The sequence below is a fragment of the Cottoperca gobio genome, chromosome 15, assembly GCF_900634415.1.
Source record: "Cottoperca gobio chromosome 15, fCotGob3.1, whole genome shotgun sequence".
Classification (NCBI taxonomy): domain Eukaryota; kingdom Metazoa; phylum Chordata; class Actinopteri; order Perciformes; family Bovichtidae; genus Cottoperca; species Cottoperca gobio.
Window position 1 is genome coordinate 18,897,639 of NC_041369.1, and position 26,795 is coordinate 18,924,433.

Consider the following 26,795-nt stretch of genomic DNA (forward strand, 5'->3'; position numbering starts at 1 on the left):
TAGTCGAATCACATATCTTATTATATCCCCATGCAGGGAAAGACACACACACACACACACACACACACACACACACACACACACACACACACACACACACACACACACACACACACGCACATAGAGTCTCTCTCTCGAGTCATTTTGCCCTACTTGGCTGCATGCTAAGTAGATTTCTATTCAAATCAATCTGGCCAGCCAGTGCAGGAGGGAGGAAACAGTAGAAAGGCCAATGACCTTGGAAAGGAGACAGACTTTTCCTGTCTTTGTTCCAAAACGTCTATCATCATCTTGGTTTGCATTACGTGAAATCCCAATGTGAATTTCAGTGAAACAAGTAGAGGAGAGAGTATCCAGCTGCATGTGGAGGAAAAAAAAAGAAGTTCTGTTACATCCTGAGTCAAAAAACATTGCGGGTTGACGTTTTTTTAAGAAACCACTGGTGTATTTGTGAAAACATGTCCCTGGTGATTATCCTGTTTCCTGGTTTCTCAGTGATTTTGAAGTCTCAAATAGAAAAAAAAAGTAGCACTGAAACAAAAATCAAACCCATTTTAATGGAGTGTTCCCTCCTGACAACAGCAACTTTCTCCATCAGAGAGTGAGAATCAGTCAGTCATAAAGGGAAACAACCACTCTTCTGTTGACTGGGACAGAGAAGCCATCCTACGTCATACCCCAGGCCTGGTGTTAGCCAGGGAGTCTGTGTGAGGGTGCTGTTCAACACTCAGCTCTTGGCTGTGTGGAGATGATACTGACAGCAATGGCTGAGGGGCTCTGGTCACTGATCATAGAACAGTGATTCCCTCTATGCTGCTGCTTCAATCAGCAGCGCTACAAAGCTCATGTAGAGCTGCGCCGTTTGCTGTGTCAGCACGAAAAAATAATCTTTGTAACGCAGAACAGAATAAAATAGACCACAGCGGAGCAATGAATCAAATGTTTGTAATATTTGCTGGTTATAATTACCTGCAAGGGAACTGAGAAGTAAAATATAATTAAGGCACTAAAGAAGGTGAGAATACAATCAAATCTACTTCAGTGAAACAAAAAAAGATCACGCTGCTCTAAATTAGGGACACATAATTCAACTTTTCCGTGGTTTTGGTTGGTTGTGTTGGCAATCATACTGCACACCATAATTTCCAACCTTGAGACACAATCCATACATTTCACACAACACTTTTGCAGTACATTACGCTTTATTCACCAAATGTTTTTTCTTGCCTTCATCGGGGTGCTGTCTGAGGTTATTGAAGTTGAAACCACCTCAGGTAGTTTCCTAAAGGCTCTGTCACACATATCCGTATGGCAGAAACGTACGCTGACGTATATGAACATTTGTCAGAGTCCAAATACGTCCAACTTTTCATCGGATCGGAAAAGTGAACATATACAGATACGCATGTCTAACCTGTTGATAGCGCATCACTTACTTATACAAAATGTATCAGACGAATGCATAAGATATACAAAAATATGGCGTATACAAAATATCTGCAACACGCTGGTGTACGTTGATATAAGGTAAGGTACAAGTAGTATTCGTTAAGAGCTCACTGTGTTACGCTGGGGTGCGTTGTTGAACGCTGATGTTTTGATAATGTTCAAAATTACCGGACGTACCCGACGTGTGCTTCATAAGATATGCAGACGCTACGTTACATTACGTTAGACATACGTGAATACGGAATACGTAGGTGAATACTAACCTACGTAAATATAGTACGTAAATACAGTACATGAATACTTACCTACGTAAATATAGTACGTAAATATAGTACGTGAATACTTACCTACGTAAATATAGTATGTAAATACTTACCTACGTAAATATAGTACGTAAATACAGTACATGAATACTTACCTACGTAAATACCTACGTGACTACGTTAGAGGTACGTTAGATATAGGCTACGTCGGCTGACGGTGAACCCTACAGCCGATGTATTGATAACGAGTGGATACCCTATTCCTACCCTATGATAAGATTATCCCTGACGACGGAGTAACTTATTAAACGTGTTTCTACAGTACAGCTAGCGTTCAGCTAGCGTTTTGGGAGCTTATTGGGGTTTGAATATAGTATATAGGGTCCCTGTGAGTAGCTCATCCTCACTTCTTCACAGCACGTCTTGATGAATACATGAACCCAGCATCAGAGAGCATGGAGGATGCCGAGAGGCTGCGACAAGAGTACATTCTGTTCTCCAGCATCAGCATGATGTGAACCAAATGGCACTTTTCCAGAAATGTTTGGTTAATAAAGCGTGGTGCAGAGAAGAAGTGTTGCGCAACATGTTTTCATTTTTAAGGCTTTCATACACCTACGATCTCTTTAAGATTGTACTTTAAAAAAAAATCTTCAGATCTGTATTGGCATCAATACTGAACCAGTATAAGATAAGACTTCCCAACATGTGTCATATGTTGTGTGCTCACTTTCACTTCTCAACTTCAAGTGTTCAAGGTACACTTAGGAACGTACTTTGTTACATTGTTGTCATCTTAAAGTATATATTTTTATAACTTGCTCTTGTTGTAAAGGCTCAGATGGCCTTGCGTTTCCTCTTCAATAATGAATAGATGTCTGGTTGACTCGTCCTGCCTTACAAATCTGCTAACCCTCCGAGAATTTAATTTGTTGAGGTTTCAGCTGACAGTTTAAGTGTTGTATGCCAGAACAGCTGTTTAAAGGGATTTCTTCACCCTGATAAGAGGAACATTCAAGTAGAAACACTGAGGTTTAAAGCATTAAGATAGGAATATTAAAATAACACTTGGTATCAGCAGAATATTGAAGGCATCAGAGGCATTTCAGATGCAGCCTGCCCTCTTACGTTTAACTAAAAGTATTATCATCAACATATACTTTCCAGCAGTAAACATACTCATTAAGGCCCATTTTAGACTAATGTGTATTATTGTATTAACGTTATTGATGCATTATTGTGTAAATCACTTTAAAGTCGGTAAAGGTGGAGCTAATTTTAATTCTTTATATGCTGCTGGGTAGCTCGTGAATTTACCCCCGAGGATCAATAAAGTCTTAACCTACGATAAAACTGAATACTTTTATTTGTTTTTTATATTTTGTATAATTTATCTGAATCAGCAAAGTAACTGAAGTTCTCAAATAAATACAATGGAGTAAAAAGTACACTAAGCTCCTGTGAAATGTAGTGTAGTACACAAAGTAGCACACACTTGTAAACAGATGTAGCTGTTGCTTCCCACCACCGCCTGCATTTGAACCACAGTGCAGCTTTTATCAGTAGTTCGCCAACAGCTACACCTCTCAAGAAGGTTAATGAATAACATGGTTATAATGTCACACAGTAAATTACTCTCTGCAATCTGTGTAATCCAGCTGTCACCAGCTCCATGTCATTGCTGTTGTGTCCCAACAGGTGGCACTCAACACCAAAATTTCCAGGTGGAACAGAGCAGAACATTTCCTGGAGTCCACCTTTTATTAGTCAACCTGGAATTTATGCTAATCAACAAAAGGCTCAGCACATTAAGTACAAGAGGGGAGGGGGGGGGGGGGGGGGGGGGGGGGAAGTGGTGTTATTAAAATAGCAGCTTCTTGTTGTGTGTCAATCTATTTTTAGGGATGAGAAATGTTTTCACACAGTTAGCACAGCTCAGTGGATATAACTCATATTTTCCAAAAGAGAGCTCCTTTTAAGGAGAAACCACAGAATCCATTCCTCCTTTTGTTTATTCGTCTAATTTCATGGCAGCTGCGCCTGCTTTAAAGCCATGTCAGAAACAACACGAGTGAATTGTTTCCCCAAATATAAACTTTCTTTAAACAGCACAGGTCACGGGTGAAGCAGGTGGCTAAATGGTCACACAGCTCTGGCCTCGATTCTCTCTTCTCGTTTCAAAAATACTGTTTCAACTCGGGGCCCTGCAGAGTCACACATGTCAGGCATTTGCATGGGAGAAATTGGACTTAAATGGGTAACACATGACTCATTCTGTCTCAGCCCCGACAGCTGCAACAAGCCAAGTAGTTATTGGACAAATATGATTCGCCTCAGAACCGAGCGAGTCTTCAAAGCTTTTCCAATGTGGAATCTTTGACGTAAGCCGAAAAATAAAGTGATATTGAAGGGGATTTAGTGTGAAACATATTGAGTTACATTCAAGCCATATCATGAGTATTAATTTTCCTTTCACTCGCTGGATTTTTCTCTGACCTTAACCTGACAACTGTTATGAATTCTGCATTAGCAATCAAAACAAAAGACTATTATGCAGTGCAGTGCTGGCCCCCGGTTGCTACTTGGCTCATATTCGCCGTACAGTAAACAGCCCACAGATGTTTTACATTGATATTAAGAACCTTAATTTGTCCTGTGCAGAAAAAGGCCAAGCATAGCGTGGGGATTAAGTTCTCTGCCATGTATCACACGCAGCACAGACAGCAATCTCATTTAGCTTGAGTGAAGTTTACAGTGAGTGGGTTTTGCATAGGTCATAAGTTGTCTCAAAATACCCCCCTGTCACCATAGCAACTTCAAGTGACTGCTAAATTGCCTTATAAAATGAGATAAATTATTAATGATGAGAGTTTTATTTTCTTCTCTTTATTGTGTGTGTGCTCAGGCTCTGAGCTCAAAATATTGTGTTTCCTCTCCTGCGCTGCTGTAATGGAACAATGCAGCAATTGTCAGTCACATTTCAAAATGTATCCATTGTCTCCGATCTTGAATGGGCTGAGTGTCCTGATTTGCAGATTTATCACAGGGATTACACAGATTACACCCGTATTGTACACATGACATCTGAAACGGTTATTCACATATAATACATTATGACAAATCTTAAAAACTACCAGTGTAAAACGACTGTATTGTAATTACCCACACACACACACACACACACGGTTATCTGACATATACATAATGCAGTACTCTCAGCCCAGACGGGAGGGTGACACGCACCACTGAGTAATCTGATCAGAGATGTCTGCTGACATTTATAGCCGTTTTATGACGATTCAGTGTTTGACAGAAAAGACGGTTTGTGATGCATTACGCAGATGGTAAACGCTGAGGTCACTGTCCTCAGCGCCTTTATAGTCACTGATAGTTTGACCACTGGGTGTAATAATCTGACTGATGTGAATGCTGAGATCATGTTCTGTATTAATGTATTCCTCAGATGTAAAGGTGACACTGTGACCTCTTCGCTTCAAAAATACGGCATTTTCTTTTTGGGATTCAGTCGTGTTTGCCGCACTGAAAACATCCATAACTCACAGGCAGTAACTCAATTCAACAAAATGCCTTTTCAATCACTCTCATCTTTTATAGTTATACCCATCAGACATTTACATAAATACATTATTCATGGTTCTAATCCCAGTTTCAGATGGGGAGATACAAAGTGCGTGTGTGTGTGTGCGTGTGTGTGTGTGCGTGTGTGTGTGTGTGTCCTGATGTGTATGCAGATGGCAGGGGAATGAAGCAGCCTATTTTGTTTGTGGTTTGCACATTTCTGATTCAGCTGAGCACTCTCCATCAATGAGGCAAATTTACATGTGCTGCGGTGGTAATAGCCTAAAACCCATAGTGATGTTAACACTTGTATACACTCGAATTCACGTTGCCCTGCCACATGATTACATTTGTGTGGCGCTTAATAAAATGACTCACTTGACATTATCAAACAACTCAGCTGTAAATAGAGGCCCATGAATGTGAAATTGTGTTTTTGTTTTTTTTGCAGGCAATTAGTTCATTGTCATGGCAATCATTTAGACTTTGCCTTATGAATTACTAAGCCGAACATACATATACATATATGACATTAGATATGATCAATGGCCACAGCCATGAATGCATGAACGGATAAAATAATTGGTTTGTTGGAAATGACGGACCTAACGTCGAATATTGTAATTGAATAGATGGATTGCAGAAAGCATAAATTATGCATAAAAAAATGGAGAAGTGTGCAAGCTGAGAAAAACAAAGCATGATATTAGATAAGAAATAGATACATTTCTGTTCTGCTGTGAAGAGTACTAATCCACACAGTTCACTGCATGCAGTTAGTCCTTTGATGTTCTGAAAGTATCACTGCATCACAGATATTTATGAGCTAAGTCAGTTAATATTCAGCCAACAGTGCATCGTCTGACACCTGCTCATACACACAGAAATCATCTCCAATAGCCTCCAGATGAAAATATCCAACTTAAGTCCTAAAAGAGATGCTTTCACTAAACTAATTGGGGGTTTTCTGTGTGCATGTGCATGTCCACTGTAGGTGGACTGGCTTGTGATTAAATGGCGAGAAATGTAACACCACATTATAATGAGTCGACGAGGCTAAAATTAGCTCTCGCATCTCCTGTTACCTTTTCCTAAAGTCATGTTGCAGACGGGGGCCATTGTCGTGAGTACAGCGGCACAAAGACTCAGGTGTAAAGTTACTATTGAAACATGTTCCTAAGGACACATTTACTTGATGGATGTTTAATGTCCCAGGGCTTTCCATTGATGATAGATGAATATCCACTGGGTAATGCAATTGTGCATGTGGAATGAGTAGGAGACCGAGAGCGTGCTGCCCTAATTTCTAAGAAGCTTTCTTGCTTTTGTCATCTGTAGATTTAAATAATGCCTGGCAGTGCCATTACAAATGTGGATCTTAATATCACAATGAGGGAGAGAAATGAATGAGGGAGAGAGATTTGGCCCAGTTTGTTTTTAAAAGATTGAAAAACAAGTTAAAGTGTGTTATTGCTAAAAGTACTGTAGAAGCTGAACACAATTGGGTAAATGAATTCCCACAAACAGTTCAATGCTTTGTCATTATACAAAGAAAAAGCTCTAGCAATTGGTACAAATGTCCATAAATGGTACAAAATATAATATTACTATAGAAAATGAAGTTTTCTGATGATAAACATATAAAAACTCAACCGATACAGCATTATTATTTTGCATATATGTTATATTAATTAATTATTATTATCAATTAATACATACATTATATAATATATGTTATTCTTAAGATGTATTAAGTGATAAATGGATAAATCCAGAGTGGTACACTGGTGATCATTATTTAACAAACCCTTATTGAACTACAATAACTGATTATATGGCCACTTCAGGGCCTTGGAAACCAGCTGGAATTTACACTAACGTTCATATTATCACTTGTTCGCAATACGTCGCCTATTTTCACATCCAGCAGATTCGGATCAACGTCATAATTCATTTGGAGTCATGTTTGTGGCCGACCTGTGGTCAACCTCAGTCCAGTATTCACTCTCTTTTTAGCTCCGTTTTGCTCTCCTCCTACTTATAAAGGACATTCCTGGCTCGAGCTGCTACTGGAAATGCTCCACTGGTCTGCTGTTTGGTGCTATTTGTTAGCATAAAACCAAAACAATTAGCTAAAAGAAGCTAAAAGCTCTGTAGAGTTGTGGGAAGCTGCAGTCAGGTGATAATTCTCTGTGGGTTTGTCACTACAAGCGACCCCTATATTGATATATAGCACAATGACAGTTGTAGATATTGAGCACTTCACTCAGATCAGTTTTTATTACAAACATTACTAATAAACGCAAATCATTCTCCTTTGTTTATTTCTCTGGGTTGCAGTGGACCATCAAAGGGTTGATTTAAAGTTATCTCTGCAGCTCTCTGCGGGTTGACCTGGAGCTCTGTTGTGGTCAAATAGTCAAATTAGTTTTAAGCCATAACTAACATTCATGTTCATCAAGAAGACATGTCGACATATGGTAAGAATCATGTTGAGATGTGCTATTTTAATGACTTTCGTATCGCTTTGCTCTGGTTGAAACTGTAACCCCAGCTCTCTATTTTGAGTTGACTTTACAAACTCATTTGTGGCTCCCTGCTGAGGCTGTCTCATTTTGTAAAATGTGGAACACCTGTGCCGATTTTTACCACTTATCCACTCATTATATGTTCCTGTTACAGAAAACAAATGTGCATGTATCTGCCTCACACATATTTACCCAGTTGTTCCTCGATATCACCTATAATAAAGCCTTTTTAGTGGTTCATTTGTTAAAGATGTTGAGGCTTCTTTGTCAGTCGCAGTCGACACATTAGCCGCAGTAAGAAACGTTTTATATCACAGCTTTGGAAACGCAGAAAAGAATATCCCCACAGTGAGGGATCTTCTTTCACTCAGCCACTCAGCATCATGCCCCAATAAACAAACTTGTGAGCAGTGATTGCAAAAGTGAAAAAAAAAAAGAAGCAGCTTGCGAATGTAAACCGAGTCTGAAGAAGGAAAAAAAGATTCCCAACCCACATACCAGCCTGGACTTAAAGAGGGTTACTTTCAGATTTACTTAAGGGGATTTGAGCTTTTACAAGTTTGCTTGAAATTAATGGTAAACTGTTCAATATGTCTTACAGTGTGTTCCTCAAGCTACTTATTTGTCTGGAGATTAATGTTTGGAAGCCTTGTACTTTTCATTCATTAATTATTTTCATGTTTCAAGTTTGTTTCAAGTTCACTCACAAGGTTACACCGTGTAAATGTACCTTATTGATTTCCTTTTATCAAATGTATCTAATCACAAAGACATGTTGAGATAAAGAGAAGCAGATGAGTGAATTCAGATTTCTATTCTAAACGTGTGTTATGCAGTGCCTGCTACCGCTCAGTTTTAAGATGTTCCTAACATTTTAACATAATATCATCCCATTTGTCCAATACCTCTCACTTTCAACAAGAAATTCTCAACATGAAGCTCCATTAACACTAACTCGCATCAATATCTGCATCACAACATTGCTGTTGCTGCTGGTCTCCGGCTGTTGACAAGCAAACACTTGCAATTGCCAGATAAGAGCCCTAGTGGTGCCATTGATTAACCGGGGACTTCATTATAGTGGCTGCCATTAACAATGCAACCTCATTGATTCAGCCACAGAAATGGCTGGGAGAGAAATCAGGAAAGATAACACTAAGAGCTGCAGTTTATATGAGATTCACTGCAGGATCCCAGCACTGCAGCAGCCGCATGTAAGACAATGAGCCTCTGTGTAATCCGCCTTTTACTCCAAACTGATGCACTACTTAAAATATCCGAGTGTCACAGAACATTGTCTCAGCTATTTTAGTCTTAATACATCATGCTCTGCTGCTTCTTTGAAGGGGAGGGCGGAGAAACTCTACTGGTGCAATTGACAGGACTGAAATTATGATGTTGTTTTTAAATGTCCTATATTATATTATAAAGATGTATTAAACGCTATTAATATTATAAGTAGAAGTCATTATCTAGGGGCGTGCATGCCACTGTATGTCTTTTAATATAACTACCAGGCAGCCATTCATAACAGCAGCAGAACCAGAAGAAAACATGTGCGTTTGGTAGACAGGAAAACACTTTACTGGATGTGAATCAATGCGCTTGTATGCTCTGACCGTCATTTCTGTAAAAAAAAACAAACAAAAAAAACGCATTGCGTAATAGTGTACTTGAAATAGCTGGTGTCAGAAGTAGGACTATGTCGCTGTTGCATGCTCTGTGATCTGAGTGGTGGATAAATGCAGGCCAAAGGCTGGATGATGGTGGAGAAACAGCACCACCCTGTGGACTGAGCCGGTACTTTTCAACACATTAATAATTCCAGACAAACCGATAAAATACAGCTGACACATTGAGAGACTGAAAGGACAATGAGTCCACACATGTAAATAGAAATCGAGAAGTTTGTGTAACTTCGCATACATGTCATAGCTATAATTAATAATTCATAGTTTTATAGTGGTCCCCGAATACCTCTGTAATCCCTCGGTGTTTATGTTAATGATTATTAATCAACATAATTATATAATAAGCTTTGATTGTGCAAATGTGTTAACACCTGTCAAATATATCCCGCTGTCTTCACAAGGTCAGCGCAGCGTTTTAAGATGATTTATGTCTGCATAATGGACCGCCTAGTGAATTCTGTCTCGTGACGCCCCGCTTTCTAACTCGGCCAATTTTGTCTTTTCATGCTCGCCTCAAAAAATATATAAAGGCCATTATTTTTAAGCATTAACGCCAACCTGTGCGTCTGAGCCATAAAGCATAGCAAGTTCCGCTCAAAGCAAAGCCGGCACCTCACGGGTCCCACATTGCCTTTTGAGGAATCATTTGATAGCCCTATTAACTTTCATGTAACATTGTTTCTTGAAGGCATCCACAGCAAGCGCCTCAGTGTCATTACTGTGATAAATGTGCTTTCATAGTGAACGTCTTTTACAGAAGTCCTGGAAGACGAAAGGTCTTAGAAAAGCCCATAACCGCAGAATATTAGAACAAATTAAGCTCCTGTAGGCAGATAATTTTCTGGAAATGGTAGTTTTTATTTTTAAAAACAACTGTTATCTACAGATGGTTGAAAAATCGTGATATATTTATGATTATATGTTAATATTTTGTCTAAAAACGTTATGGGGCTTAATAGAAATGCGCCATAAAATCACTAGCATAGATTTACTTCTCTAAATAAATACGCAGACTTACACAATGTTTAATACCATGCATCTACCACAAAACATATTTTTTCCACGACTCTTTATAGACTAATAGACGATGTTTAAAACTCTACAGACGTATGTCCCTTGCAGGACCTTCGGCGATCCATTCAAGCCAGCAAGTTTGGAGAGCGTGTTGAGTTTAATCAATTCATAACGTCGAGATGGAGCCGAACTCACTGAAGGTAACGTTTGTTATCAACCGTCTATTTATTTTATTTTCGCATTGCGCTAATCGCCACCTACTGTAAACTGTACTCACGTGCCTAATCCACAAAACTTTGTCACATTGCATTTAGTATGACCACATCTGTGTCATATGTTGAACATCTAAAAATAGTTACATTATACTAATTATGTGCAGAAAACGGAGATATCCTGATGTGATATTTGCCAACCGTGCGTAATAACGCAGGGATGTTTGAAATGTTTGTATCCACTTAGCTAGGATTTGTTTACCAAAATAGTTGATAAGCCATTCATTAATTTCTCCATTTGTGCTTTTCCTCTACAGTGGGTGGGCTCGTCTTGCGGTTTACATGGACCATATATATTCTATAAAGCCTTTAAATTTCACCGGGACGGTAAACCGAGGATTCTGTCTCTCGGAGACTTTTTCTTCGTCAGATGTAAACCGGAGGATCCTATTTGCATAGCGGAGCTTCAGCTGCTCTGGGAAGAAAGAACAAGCAAGCAACTTTTATCAAGCTCCAAACTTTATTTTCTACCCGAGGATACTCCCCAGGGACGGACAGTCACCCATGGAGAGGTAGGAATATTAATCGCCTGATGAATAATTATGAATGATTGCTGTTTCATCGTGTTTATTCTCTGTGTTTCGCGAGCATTTTTATTAACCAGCATCTTTACTGCATTAAGAGTTGGCTGTGTATGTTTAGTCTCCGGTGGCAGACATGCATACACTCATGCATCAACACTGACATTGATGTACCCGGTCAGTTAAATGATTTACCTATCGCGGTATCTGTTCTCCAGTTTTACTTTAGCCTATTTGTCTATTGTGGTGTTAACTGCTGAATGTGCACTTATCCAGCTGCGCTCAATAAGGCTGCCGCTGCGCTATATGTGGTTAATTGTGTTATAAAGGGGCAAAATCCGCAAGAATCCTGCACCTAGGCACTGTCATTTAATTCTTTGGTAAATCGTGTCAAATACTGACGTATGGGCTGAAATTGCGAAACAGTAATGAATGCATGGGGTCAAACTGACTCAGATCGCTCGGTACGATAGTTATTAGATATTTTGTAATGCCGCCTGATGTTGAAAGAGGCAGAGCACAGCCAGCGCTGACACGTTTTAACTACTCTCCACGCTTTGCATAATTTTCCATATGGACATTTCCATCATCAAACAATGTGATATTGTCAGCTCACATTTGAGGCAGCACTTAAAACGCCTCTGTGTTACATTACGCTGTTGTTGGCACAGAGAAGCAATAGTTATGATTGACTGTGGCCATATGTGGCGCTTGTGATCCGGTTACACCGTTACACTGAATGGCATTACTCTGATATTGAGTTTTTTCTCACCGAGCTGTAAAACAAACGTGTTGTTTTCCTGCCTGATATTCGTCAAGCAGCGACAACAGCACTTTAATGACTACTCTCTGCTTTTGATCACTTGCGGCTGGATGGAAATGATTCTCTGCTGCTGTTATATTGTTTATAGGGAAGGACAAAGCCGTGTTTGTACTCGACTCTTCCGCTGATGGTTTACTTACATTCTTTCCTCTTGAGTAATAGAGTGGCTATCACATTTCCCTTTCATGAGAAAGGTGGCTATTTATGGGCTGCCGCTCAGACAAGCTATCATCTTTGTAGCAGAATTCTTCTATGAACGGGTATCATCTCTTGAAGCCCTCTCGCTTTAGCCTTTAACACGCTGCAATTATTTTGTAATTACTTTGAGTGCATGCATCGCCGATCTTGAGGCCACACTTGCGCAACGACATGTCAGCTCCGCCCCTTACTCAAATACTTTTTTTTTTTGCATTGCAAAGTGCTTACATTCCAGTATTATATTAATTACCTGAATGGCTACAGTGCCGAAGCAAATCTCAAAGAAACAAGGGAAACGGAATAATTCAAGAGGAAATGCATCGACTGTAGTTTGTGTTCGTGATAACAGAGTACAAGAGGAATAAAAACTATTTCCTTTGCATGAATTATGCAGCAACTTGCATCACAGCACACAATCCTGCAAGCACCAGCGACAGATGCACTTGCTTTGAAGTTGCAGTTTGTTTATAGAATAAACTAGACTATGGAATAATATAATTTGAGGATGATATGTTTAAGTGCAAAGTAGGTGCCTGCAGGCTGACCTCAATTAAAGGGCTTGTCAAACCTCCTGCTCTCAGCAAATCGGACTACTTACTGTATATTACACAGTGGAAATTGCCCTGACAACTTCAAGTCAGTTTATGACCTTCACTGAGCCCATTCAGATTCTCGCTGACTTTGCCCCATAACACTAATCTGCACTGTGTGAGTCAGCGAGGAGTGCTTACAGATGCAACCCATAATCCAAAAAACAAACAGGAAGGGTAAACCAGACTCACAAAAAGCTGTGATATTAAAACTCATTGGCTGTTAAAATGCTGTACCCAGATGATGTATGTGTGAGACAATTATTTGTTTTGTTTTTTTAAAGTAAACAGAGGAGTTCATTTTTAGCCACTCTGGGAACTGGAGTTTATAAACCTCACATTAGTCATTTTTCTTCGGGACTGGTAGCGTATAAAGGCAGATTAATGGCTGTGGAGTTACTCTGTGAATCTGTAATTGACTGGCTGAAAATCAGGAGTTCAAATTAACCTAGTGACTCATACAGATATGAACAAGATAACATACAGCTCTCAGGAAGTGTGCTATTCTCACAATGTTTTACTGCTAAACATGCACATCGTGAGGTAAAGCCACAACTCATGTCATTGAGGTTTATGACATTTATTCTTAGATTAAATCTTGAACATTTTCACAAAACATAAAAAAAAGAATCAGCGTTTGACATTTGCTGTGTTTCTTCCTCGTGTGTGTGTGTGTGTGTGTGTGTGTGAGATCACGCCTCACGCCTCGTACGGTATTATCTTAAGCCCGAAGCACAATATCCTCAACAACTTTTTCAAAACATCAGAACAGCCTCATATTGAACTAGCTCACTGGAATTGGATTACTGATTCACTTGTGTTCTCAGCGCCGAGGTATGATGTAATTTCCTGCTTATTTCTCAGGTATTTGTTTGCTCTCAGCCTCTCCTGTGCTGTGTTTGCCGTGTTCTGCTGTGCTGTGCAGTGACAAGAGGAACCAACCCATGACCTACTGTGCTTGTTTTTCTTCTGTCACAGGGTTGGAGGTCAATTCCTTTTTAAACGCAGCCAGCTTTAAATCCAGTTAGCTTTGTCTGGAAATAGAAATAATGATTCATTGAATAAACCTTGCTTTCGGCGCCTGTGTTTGCTGAATAGTTGATGAACAGATCCAGGGAAAATGTATTAATCTATTTATTCTGGGTTACTTATTAAGTCCATATGTGGAGGAAGCTCTATTTTTCATTGTATCTCAGCCTGACAAGCAGTGTTTACCCCCACCAGTTGAGCTCTGCTTGCTCTTTAAACAGGCTTTGTGTCGAGTTGCTCACCCATTATGACAAACCCTCTATTGGGGCCTCTGCTCTATTTGTCTGCCTGCAAACTGCCACTGACTAAACAGTCACATGTGTTTTAAAACTCATTGAGTGACACATTATTTCTTCTCACTCCAAATGGCCTGCCTTTTCCTTGCTGGTACCGCTCGCTGCCTGTAATACTTTCTGTTTTTGGACCCCACGTTTCAGGAGAGAGCTGTTGAAGATAACAGCTCACCGCACACAACACCCACTTATTGTATGCTCTGCTTCAGGCGTTTAATTGCTTATGCTTATCTTACACTATATATCCCACTTTAGTGCAACTACAAGAAGGTGCTCTTAATGGGGATTCACAAGCGCGGAGAATATTTCTGGATCATGTTATATTAATGTGCTATTATCATCACCTCTGATTTCATCTGACCTCTCTTCTCCTCTATTCTGTCCCTCTAGCTGACAAGGCTTTGGCACACACACATTCATACACACACACACACACACACACACACACACACATACACTGACAGGCTGGGGACTGCAGCAGTAGGCCAGTATTGATTGCTGTGGAAAACACTTTGGCATGCGTCCAGAGCCATTTCTTCAGTACATGGCAGTAGTCCATGCATGTGTTTCAGTGCTTGGAAAGCCAGCTTGTAGGGAAATTAGATTGTATTCATTTGCTGCTTCTTTGATTTTTCCTGAGGGAAAAACCCTGAATGGGTAATTCAGGCATCTGGGATGCTAGTTGAGTTAAGTATAAGTGGCTTAGATATGCGACCAGCGTTTTGATGGATAAGGTCGTTCTGCTGAATGACTCGAGTGTAAATGTAATATGAGGCATTTTTTACAGTGATCTTTTCAGAACATCCATACTGCTGCCTTGTCTTCGCCAGTCCGTGCATTATACCAAATCTCCCCATTCACACAACAATGGCAGGAATTTAGGGGGGGGGGGGGGGGGGGGCTTTTAGCGTGCATGTGTGGCGTGCGTGCATGTGTACCTCCTCCTGCCGCAGAACAAGTCATTAACTCTGAACACTGCCCTCCAGTGAATTCCTCACCGTTGCTGAAATAGCATGTAAATTATTACCAGCTTTTTAGGATAGTGTAATTTAAAGCCTTTTAAAAGTGAATACCCCGGACTTCAAAGGCTATAAAACCCACTAACATTTCCCATTGGTTGTCATTCTCGTCCTTCACAATCTTTTGATTCCTCTCACCAAACAGTTTTCTGTCTTCGCAGCCTAAGTAATGATATGTTACAGCAGTGGCCCGTTTGTCAACACACAAGAGACTTTTGGTCTTCAGCTTGGGTTTTTTTCACTTTGTCATTGACTAACCACTTGAACAGGCAAACATTTGCCTTGATGCATGACTCCAGTGCCCCCAGCTACAGTGGATCGTTATTATAACCTTTTGAGGAGAATACAGCCACAGATGAGAAGCTCTTGCATAATACTCTGGCTAATATTTCTCATTCTTAACTGCGGCGTCTTAGATGTAGCATGTGGAATCATCATGCACTCTGTCTGTTGTCTGGTGTGTGCATTTGTTAAAATACAAGAGTACAAAGCAGCTGTGATTCAAGGGGAGCTGACGCAGCTTTTTTTGTGGCGTCACCTTACATGATGGATGCCTCACCTACTTTCAGAAAGCCTTTTGAAAACTCCTGTTATTTTTTTGCTATTTTTCTCTGTCATTAGAACTGTGAAAGAATGCTAAGTTCACATGTCATGTGAGGGCAATCTCTTAATGGAATCAGTGAATAAAAAGCACCCATGCAAGATATTACACCCACTTTTCTGCAAGTGGCGAATCATTATGTACAATAATTCTCATCTTTTTAAATGTTCTACCTTGAACTCGTCTTGAGGCAGCCTACAAAAAAACATATTCTAATTCAATTGTCCCTGGCTTACTCCCCAGAGCTTCCTTTTAATTCCTAGATAAGTTTGTTTTGGGACACTGAAGCCAAGGTCAGTCATGGGGCGGGGAGATAGATAATGAACTCATATTGTGTTTCATACCCTCCTTCTCTCTCTCTCTCTTTCTTTCTCTCTCCTTCTCCCTCTCTGTCTCCTCATTGTCCATGTCACCATGTCCATTACTCAATTACTAATCTCCTTTGGCCTTAGGAATTCCAGTGCTGACCTCTCTGAGGCAGCAGGCTGAAACCTTCCCAGCATGACAGGAGCACTATGCGTATGTGTGTGTGTGTGTGTGTGTGTGTGTGTGTGTGTGTGTGTACTCACAGTATAGAAAGACACCCACCCACTAGGAGCGTGCACCCCTTGACTCCCGAGCTGAAAGTCCTGTCCGAGCGATGAGTCGCTGCGCCGCAGAACGCTGACAGTCAGGAATGTCTCCCTTACTGTTCGAGCACAGTGGCGTGGATTTCTCTCAGGGAATTGTTCAGATTGATATGGAATATTTCAGGGTGCATTGTTTCTAATTGGATCACCGAATATAGAATTGGGAATGTCCCTTATGGGCTGTTTTGCCACCAGTGCAGCGCCGCATCCATATAAATTGAATGATATGGATTTTAGCGAGTTTAATTTCAATGAGATTGCTGGAGTCATGGGTTGCTGGAAAAGAGTTATCTACAGTTTCACAGCAGAAGTCTGTTTCCCCCACCCCCCACCCCCCACACACTTTCAGTCCATTATTTGCAGTCATAGCAATAAATTCACTCAGTAATGTTTTTGGAGATATCATGCTGCTGCAGTAATAACATGAATTATTGATTGAAGAACGGAGACAGAATGTAGCATTCAGCGGTTAATGTGTCACCTTGCAATTTAAATCAATCATAAAACAAGCAGTTAGAGAGTATGAGCGCTTATTGATGTAGCCGAGGTAAAGTTCTGGTAACGCATTAACACATTTAGTGGAGCATTCACAGTGTATAAATGCTCTAAATGCATCTGTGTCGGAAGTGTCACTGAAATGAAAGCGGGCTGTTTGGTATGTTGCTGATGTGGAGTGTCACCTCTTGGTTGGGGGCTTGCAGTCCTCTGACCTATATTATCAAGTGGCCTGCTGGCTGTGTCTGCCGCTTTGCTTCGCTATCAACTGCCTAACAGGAAATGACAGGACAGTGTGGATAGCGTTTACACAAGAGCAGGATTCTTCTACATTCAAGCAGTTAGTAAGATTCAAGCGACGCTGCTGTAATGATTAATATGCGTTTTGGCTCGTGCAGAAACAACCAGTAGATTAATTGATTTTACAGAAAATTACACTTTTAGTAATAGAGGAATAATTTGTTGAGCAAAACTGTTTGACTGCAAGCAACGGTTATTTTCTTATTATCAATCAATCTGTCAGATGTTTTCTCCCTTTTTCATTGTTTGATTTATAAAATACAAGGAAATTGTAAAAAAATGCCAAAATCACACAATAGTTAAGTTCAGGACTTTAAATATCATTTTCCAACAGTGCACTACACAAATATGTTGAATTTACTATAATAACGGGCTCACGTTTGAGTCACAAGAGAAATACTGACACATTTGATTATGACAATAACATTTTTATTTTATGTTATTGTGTTTCGGACTGTTGTAAAAGTAACACGAAGCCTTTGGGTTCATTTTCACGTTTGTTTTGAGTCTTTAGACTAAAAACATGAATTGAATCAACATATTACACACAAATGAAAACAATCATTTGTTGCAGCCCTAGTTTATCCTGTTAGAACTTCTGTTTCTCTTTGTGTAGTGGCAAAACAGGCTGACGCAAGGCTGTTTAGTTTCTCAATAACTGCTTCTCAGAAACCCCCCTCACAGTTCTACGGTATTTTCTTAAAGATTTCTCAATCAAATATTATGACTTATGCAAGCCACAAGCTTCCTGACTGTACATGCTGCATCACGCAGCCGCCCACAGACTTCACTCGGTGTAAAGTTGGCTGCTAAAGTAAGAGAAGAAAGCTAATGGATGTAGCCTGTTGCGGCTCCGTTCATAGACTGATTATACGCTGGACTGTGTTGACAGCTGCTGAATTGCTCTCACCTGTTGTGTTTTGCTCTCAAGCCGAACAAGTCCCCAAACAGGATCCGTGCGCACTCACACAAGGCAGCATGTCATCCAGCTGATTGATATGGAGGGAATGGCTTTGTGTTTTTATGGTTTGCTGTTGCTGTGTGTGTGTATATGCTCTGGTGTGCTATTGAATTACTTGAAGTATTGCTGTTTGACTCATACATCAGCAGCTAGAACATTCAATACATTATTTTTTGTTTTCCAATGAACCCCAAGTGAAATATTTCACGGTTGAGTTTCTCTGTGCGCTTGTCAGTAGATCACATCACCGTACAGTGGCTAATTCTGTAGAGATACAGTACAATGTGGTTTTTGGCTGCAGGCTGAATGCTATTTACTGTTGCTCTACATTATTAAAATGGCCTGCTTTTCTGAAGGCAAAAACAGCAGTCAGTTTTTCATTGCATGGAAAGCCGGTTACAACCACCCGCCACCACTTGACAGCTGAAGACAGCTCATTATAAGAAGACCGAAAACCCATGTTTGATGTTTCTACTTAGTGAGGGAGGCACAGCTATATCAAGCTATCCCTCGCAGGCTTTTCCTTTATAAGGAAATGCTGTCTCCAACTGGTTGGGATTTGATATGCCTGTAGTTGAATATGATGTGAGAACTGAATATGGGTAATTGTATAGACAGAGCACTCTGAGAGAATCTGAAACGCCGAAAAGTCATGTGTTTGTTTTGAGAATACGCCGACAAAATAACAGGAACACTTTAAAATAATCCATTAAAACGGCTTCAAATGCCAAAAGAACACCCAAAACTTGACATGTTAAGCTTCACACGGGAAGGATTTACTGCCGAGTTGTCCTTTTTGGATTTTATTAGATCATATAGGTGTAGCTTTTATTGCTTTTACAGTCTTTACATTCGTACATTATGTGCGTAAATATGTCAATATAGAGTAAATGAAGGTTATTTTAATGCCGGTAATATACAGGCTCGTTGAGGGGAAATGCATACAGGCAGACAGATGCCTGGCAAATTGGAGATAACCAAGGTAAACATCAGAGACGTACTCTGAATGTGTGTGTTTCTGCCTGTACACATCTGTCCTCCAGATTTCCCTGTTTCTGTAATAGCCATCTTCCAGCTCCTACTCCACTCTGTCGGTAACAAGCACTTCAGCCATTAGCCCTTCAAATGGAAACACATTTAAGCATCTCTGCTTCCTTGCCTCTTCATTGGACTTGTAGTTCTTTGAGTATGAAAGTTATTAGAATCAACCTCAGGAAGAAAAAGAAAAAGAAAAAGCAGAAGGTTGAAGCGCATACTGCGAGCAAATCTTATTAAGTAAGCCAACTGCACAGAATAAAGCTACACACCCACCACAGTTATATTCAGCTTACCTCAGTGTCAGCCGTGCACATCACTGCTATATATATATTTATAGTTTCCTCACAGTGTCACATTATTTTTATTGTGTGTCAGGGAGACCACTGGCTCACAGCTTTCCCCTGTTCAATCATTACACTCTCGCTCTAGCACATTACATTTCCACTACTCCTCTACACTTTGAATGTGTAATCATAGCCGCTGAGTGTGACTTGTGATTTAAAAGCCCAAGAATCTCAGCGTTCATGGGGAATATCGGAGGCCTGACTTCCTAAATGCTAATCAAAAAGTATAAAAACATCTCCGACGTCCCCATTGACATTGATTTAACTGCTGGCATAAATTCAATTCAGCAATCATCCACATCATCCATATTCATGCAGCCGTAATTTACTTACATTAATGTGCATCCACAGACGTAATGCTACTTGACGCACATACCAATTTAGTTGATAAATAAGGACGTCCTGTTGTTCGTCCTGTTTCCTCTCTACATTCTGATTCTGATCTTAATCCTTATTTTAATCCCGTTTTTTGTTTACCCTCATAACGCCGTGCATCAGTGGGGGGATGTAACTGAGTACATTTGCTCAAGTAATCGACTGAAGTTTGAGAAATTCAAATTGTTTTCTTCTCTTAATGACCTTTTAAACAACGTATGACACACATATGATAAGTAAAACAACATTAACATGCTCTGACATGTCTTCTCCTCCATGTATAGAACAATATAATATATATATAATGATATATCACTCTGGAATGTGCATAGCAGTCATTTTATTTTTGATATTTTCAGCCGATTTTGCTGATATCACTTTTATTTAAGTAACTTTTTGTATTCTCAGACGACTGTATTTCTGCTTCTAGTTAAGTGAAGGATATGTATACTTCTTCCACTGACGTTACATACTGTGCGGGGAAAGTATGTGGAAACACACATAAAAGTTTTATACTTCAAAAGAGAGCTATAAAACACAACTACTCATTAAGAAACATCTAACCCGCCGTTTATTGACTTAAAGGTTTTAGAATTCAGAGACTTTGAAACACACACACACATCATGTATAAAGTCAAATATAAATTACTACATAAAAGTATCCAAAAGTTGTTTAAAATGAGAGAAAAGGACAAGAACAAGAACATTTTAAGAATTGAAACACTGTATTTATGTTAAAGGAGTGAAATGATGGAGCTGATAATGTCAGGCACACTTTGTAATAAATAAAAAGCTTAAATGGACACAAATAAAAAGGTATGATCAGAATGATGTTAGTATTAGTACAGTAGAGATCATTGAAGAATACATTTGAACTCATAGCCTACCTTCAGATGTGCAGATTGAATGTAAAAAACAAAACAAAGTGATGAAAAGAAATGCTCCACGACCTTGAAACAGTTGCATTTATGTAACTCCTTTTTATGTGCTTCTGATTGTAATTGGGATTCTGCCCCGCTTCCTTTCAGCACGAGGTAATTGCAGTTTCTGAGAAGGTGATTGTGCGCCTGGAGGACTTGGTGAAGTGGACGGTACCAGACTTCACAGGATGGACCCACTGTCTGAAGGCCGAGCCACTCAAACCCTCTGTGCTCCGGGAGCTGGGGACCAACGGGAGGCGGGAGGCCCTCCATCGCTACCGGGAGAGCACGCTGACCAGCGGACTCAACTTCAAGGATGTCCAGCGGGAGAGGGCACAGCTAGGTGAGCGCCGGCAGAAACCTCAACTTCTTTTACGATATATGGGTGATATTTTAAAGCTTCATTGGAAAAGCTCGTGTCCTATCTCCCCCCCATAAATCAGCTTATGTTTATTGTCCGTTGGTTGATTTAACAAGTGTTGTCTTGCCTGGAGTAATTCATCAGCGTGTAGTTGGAAATCCTCCCAATATAATGAACTGAGAATCACACTAATAGATGCAGGACAGGGGTAATGGCAGCGTGTTTGCCAAAGCATTACCAACCTACAGTTTAACCGTCCTTCCCCCCCCCCCCCCCCCACCCCCCCGAGTGCGACAACAACAAAGACAGCTTTGCAAAAAATAAATCGCATAATTCCGCCGGTAATGTCTTTAAATAATTGAGTCACATCAAACTGTCTGCGACACCTCTGACACCTTCTTATCCATCAGTTCAGATCATAATTGGCTGTGTATCTCAGGAGCTTTAAGGATCATTGCTGTTTGTGTCTGAATGGTTGTCTGGCGTATTCATCATGTATACGGTGCCATTAAGTGTCAGTGACTGTTTGATTCTTACACCGGGCTCACTGGGTCTCACGGCACAGCATTACCTATGAATCAGGCCCAACATAAAGCTGGATGCCTCTGCGGATGACTCATCGGATGCAAATAGGAAACTCTGGCATTTGAGCCCAATAATCAGAAAGAACATAATGTTCCCTTTGAAGCCGTTTCCCAGTTATTTGCCTCTCTCTCACATGGCTGTGATGTAATGTCTAATGCTGATTATAATAGTACAATGTAGCTTAGCAAACATGCTAAAAATACCATCATGTCTTGTCAGGTTTTAAGTATGTGTACGGGTGATTTAAGCCAGAAATGTAGCTTTATAATCCTCAATTCATTCATTCATAATAATCATTTTGTGCCTAAAGCCTTTGTGGAAGTGAAACTGCGATAGGCTCTTTTTTTCTGGAGGAGATTGTGATTTATTGAAGAGTCTTGTGCTGTTTTCTGCTCGGGATCTTCCAGGAAGAGTTTGTTTCTGTGTGAGAGGCTGTAATGCCCTTGATTACTCGATATTGCTCGAATCTCACAAGAGAATCAATAATGGATGCTTTGTTGTTATTCCAGTAATCAATACAGTTTGACCGTGTGTGTTTGTGTGTGTGTGTGTGTGTGTGTGTGATTGCTTGCTTGCATAAATAGAAGTGTCAGCCTGCTTCTTAAATGATATTATGTTCCATATCATGGCTTTCTATAAATGTGCTGTATCGTCCAGATTTTATGGATTTATCTGTTGTCTGTGTAATAACCTGACGATGACGCTATTGTTACTGAGGGGTTGTGTGTGTGTGTGTGTGTGTGTGTGTGTGCGTGTGCGTGCGTGCGTGTGTTGCTAATGAGCAGCGCTGCCGTTAATGACTCCATCAGGCTGTTTCTAAATGCACTTGTCACTCCGATGGGACACTCAGCCAAAGAATCTGCCCACTCAGCAGAACGGGCTCATACTCTGGCAGGGCACTAGAGACTCACGCGCATAGATGGCACATGCACACACACACACACACACATAGATGGCCCATGCACACACACTCACATAGATGGCACATGCACACACACAATCAGTGGGGTGCACTCACTTATCCATTTGTTTGTTTGTTCACTACGTCTTTGGCGTGTGTCTGTTGTTGACAGTCTAACAATATGAGCGGGACAGAGAGTTTGGGAGAGAGTGAGAGAGATCACTTATTCATCAAGGCAAATGCACGTTACCCTGAGCAAGGGTTTGCATAGAAATATGAAATATGCCACTGCAATGCTGCTGACTACCGGAATGAAATATTCATGCCACAGCAGCAGATCAGATATAAAAGTACCCTTAAAGCGTCCTGTAGCTGAATGTCTGTAATTCTGTGTAATATTGGCTCATTGACTAAACTGACTTTTTTATGATTCAGCTATATGCTGTTTTTTGGATTGTATTTATAAACAGAATAGAGCCCGAAGTGGCTGCTCGCTGTTTTACTTGAATGATGTATTACTGATTGTTATTCACGGGCTGATCTGTAACTATGACAGAGGAATTGGATTGTTCCCCATAACAGGATACCGCAGCCATACCACAAGCTGCACACAAAACCATTGTGAGCTAAAGAGCAATAAATTGTGCCATTGTTATTGAGGGAAACTGTTCTTTTATTTTTCCAACAGCGTATCCTAAATTTTCCTGGCACGCTGCCAATGTGAATTAAGTCCACTGTTATGTGTTTGTGTCTCACAGGCAACATATGAAAAATACTACCAGACAAGTGTGTCTGAAATAGCAGGATGATAATTGTAGGGGTTTTCTGATCTGCATTGCATTATGGTTCGGTGAGCGAACAAACCGTTCTGTCCTCACAAATGCATAAAGAGTGAAACCGAAGACGCACAAAGTAATTAATTAGAGAAACAAGTGACCTTTGCTGCTGTCCTGCAGCATCGACCGCTGTGACTCTACAACCTGTGAGGCAGAGAGATGATTGGTATCATAATTCAAATATTCCAGCTCTGAAACGCGGTGTTTTATGAGAGGGCCTTGAGAACGATGCAACGTTCCCTTTAAAACAAAAATAATTATTTGTACAATTAAAGAAACAAAGCATCAGTTCTGTTCTTGCCGTGAGTTACACTCGAAGAGAGACCACCCTCATGGCTGTATCGCAAACATGATGCCGCTGTCAGCAGCCGGTTAGCTTAACTTAGCATAAAGACTGGAAGCTAAGGGAAGCAGCTATCTCGGCTTTGTCCTATCAAATCTAAAGCTCACAAATTAACATGCTATATCCTGTTTGTTTAATCCCTACAAAAATGTGGCGGATTAATTCTTGGCTGAGCTCGGTTACTTCTTCCTCTTGTTATCGCTGTATTGTTGCCACATAGCCAGACTAGCTGTGTCCCTCTGTTTACAGTCTTTACCTTTGAAAATAGAGATTCTTTCCTTTTTACGTTTGGGTTTTTCAAGGATCCCCAGTAGCTAAATAAATAAATAACAATCAGTCGTCTTGTAGCCTGTATATAACTCAAAGTACTTCCCACGTTCAGTATTCCTAGGCCTAGAGGACAGTAATAACATATTTATACGAGTAGATGAAGAGTGATGTATTGTATTTTGCAGTCCTTACATAATCCGTAATGTGATTCACTTAATCAGGTAATGCAAACTGTCCACTCAGTTTATCTTGTATTTGAGTGAGCATTAGAGCTTCTTTTTACTCTTCAATCCACCAGGGATGGCTTGCCAGGGAAGTTTACATTCTGCCCCTTTATCTCTCCCCAGAGAACTGGCCTGATTCTTTTTTCTTTTTTCATTGCCGCCTGACAAAATTGGTTTCTGGTCGTATAGTGCGAGGACGCGCGTTGGAGAGCTGTATCTGCTGATACACTTTGTTGGCTTTCGCCGGGAGAAACAGAGAGCTGTAGCAGGGAAATGATAATAAATGTAAAAAAAAAACAACAACTCCACAAAGGATCGCTCTTCCTCACATAATAGCTCAATGGGTTTTCTGTCTCGTCTCTCTTCGTGTCAAGCCTTCGCTGCAAAAGCAGTGAGTTGAGATGATGTGGAGGATTATACAAGGTCGAAGCTTGTGACTCCTGCATTCAAGGAACATAGATGGCGTTCCTGACTCCTGCCCTCACCTACAGTATCATCGGTAGCCTGTTCATCCCTCAGCGCTGCGAGGATCAGGGCTGTCTGACAAAACATCCCATGTAGCCATGCAGGCGGCGGGAAAAAATACAGTCCATTAGAAAAGCAGCCAGCCCCCCCCCTCTTGACTTTTTATAGTATTTTTGTGCTGCTGCACCTTTTTGAAAATGAAAGTAAATGAGACCATAAAAAGATAATATGATCTGGTTTATTCTTATCTCTGACTAATATTTGTTTATGATGTTAGATGCTTCCTGCTGTTGGATATTTTAGATTGAGTACAATACATTCTTTTGTCCAGGACAAACTATATTTATTTCCTTTATACGTACTGTACATCCGGAGCAGTTTGGGGTGCAGTGTCTTGCTCAAGGATAACCAACCCAAGATAAATGGCGGGCGGACATTCTCTCCCAACTGAGCTGCAAAAACAAAATATTTTTGCAGTTGCATATAATAATTATTTTAAGTCTGTTATGAATTTCAAGAATCAGCTGTGAGCAGCAATGTGCATTGCATTGTGGGACAAAAAAGAAAAAACCTTGATACTTTGTGTGTCTTATCCAGCGTGAACACACTTTACTCTTGGAACTGCTCAGACATACTGTGGTGTCTGGAATAGGGACACACTAATTCATTACTGAGTCGAGCTAAACGTACAGTGATTGAGCTGGAAGGAGCAGTAGGCCAGAGAGGCACGGAGCAATATCACTGCATTTCAAGATTCTTTACAGTCTCGCCCGCTCGGGGACCGCTGTATTTCCTTCTGATGCAACATCTGATCTGTATGCCAGGCTTGGCACACAGACCAGACAATATTTCAGTCGGAACATTTCAATTTGATGTAAAGGGTAGATTCTGTCCCTTTTCTCACACACTGTTCAGAGCATCGCTGAATGTCTTATGCGGGCAAGAACTGGTGATAAGGAAACAGACAGATGCTGTCTTCTCATGGTTGATTTGTCTTGGTGACAATGCAGAACAATATTTGGGACTTTGAGTCACTATCACACATGAAAATGTTTTATGTTTCGACTGTGACGTGGGAAGGAGCAAAGCGGTTTCTTGGAAAAAGATAAAGAGAAAGTATCGTGGTGTTACAAGAGTAATGGTATGTTGTGACTCCGACAGAGAGAGAATGCTTTTGTAAGACACGCCACACTGTACTCCTCCATTCAGATTATGTGGCAGATTGTATCGTTTGCACTCGTTTCCTTTCCGCCCCTCAAACATATTTTCTCCCCCTTCTGCTTTTTTCCGCAGACCTAATTCTACAAACTGTCCAAAATCCCCTTTTAAAGTAATTTAATGGAGTGTTTGTATTGATTATGTGCCTCCTCTCCCTCCCCCCGTCTCTCTCTCCTTCCCTGTTTTTCTCTCTTTCTTTTTGGTGGTGTTAGGAGGGTTTATGGCAGTATCTTCTTCATTATGCTCAGACCTGTAGGAGAAAGAATCACACGCTGTTTTTTTTCTCGCTGATGTGCTCATATCATTAATTCACTTCTGACTGGCCAGAAGCCAGAGAATTCTAAATCTGTAAGCAGTAAATTGTGTGCCGGGGTGGAAAAATCTATTAGATGTTTGAGCATGCCTCGAATTTGAATGGGAGAAAGAGAGAGAAAGACACACTGTGAAAGAAAGAGAGAGAGAGAGAGAGAGAGAGAGAGAGAGCACCATACACCCGAGACATATCCTGTTATGGTTCGCAACGTAATCAAATTCAGCTTCTTCGGATAGCTATATTCATTAATAATTCGTGTTATTTTATTTCTGGAATGTCACATAATGTGTTTTTCAACTTGCACGAGGGAGGGGGGCTGAAGGCTGGTGGATGGTTAAACAATGAGA

At 40.5% G+C, this 26,795-nt stretch overlaps 1 protein-coding gene across 1 annotated transcript in view; it reads left to right on the plus strand.

Annotated features, from left to right (window-relative positions):
* The first annotated feature begins 10,637 nt into the window (after positions 1-10,637).
* The window catches only part of LOC115020328 (AT-rich interactive domain-containing protein 5B), a 72,415-nt gene continuing 56,257 nt past the window's right edge, over positions 10,638-26,795 (plus strand). Inside the window, 3 exon segments of the mRNA XM_029450287.1 lie at positions 10,638-10,724; positions 11,054-11,308; positions 21,041-21,275. Coding sequence (XP_029306147.1) covers positions 10,704-10,724; positions 11,054-11,308; positions 21,041-21,275 — 511 coding nt within the window. The 5' untranslated portion in view covers positions 10,638-10,703.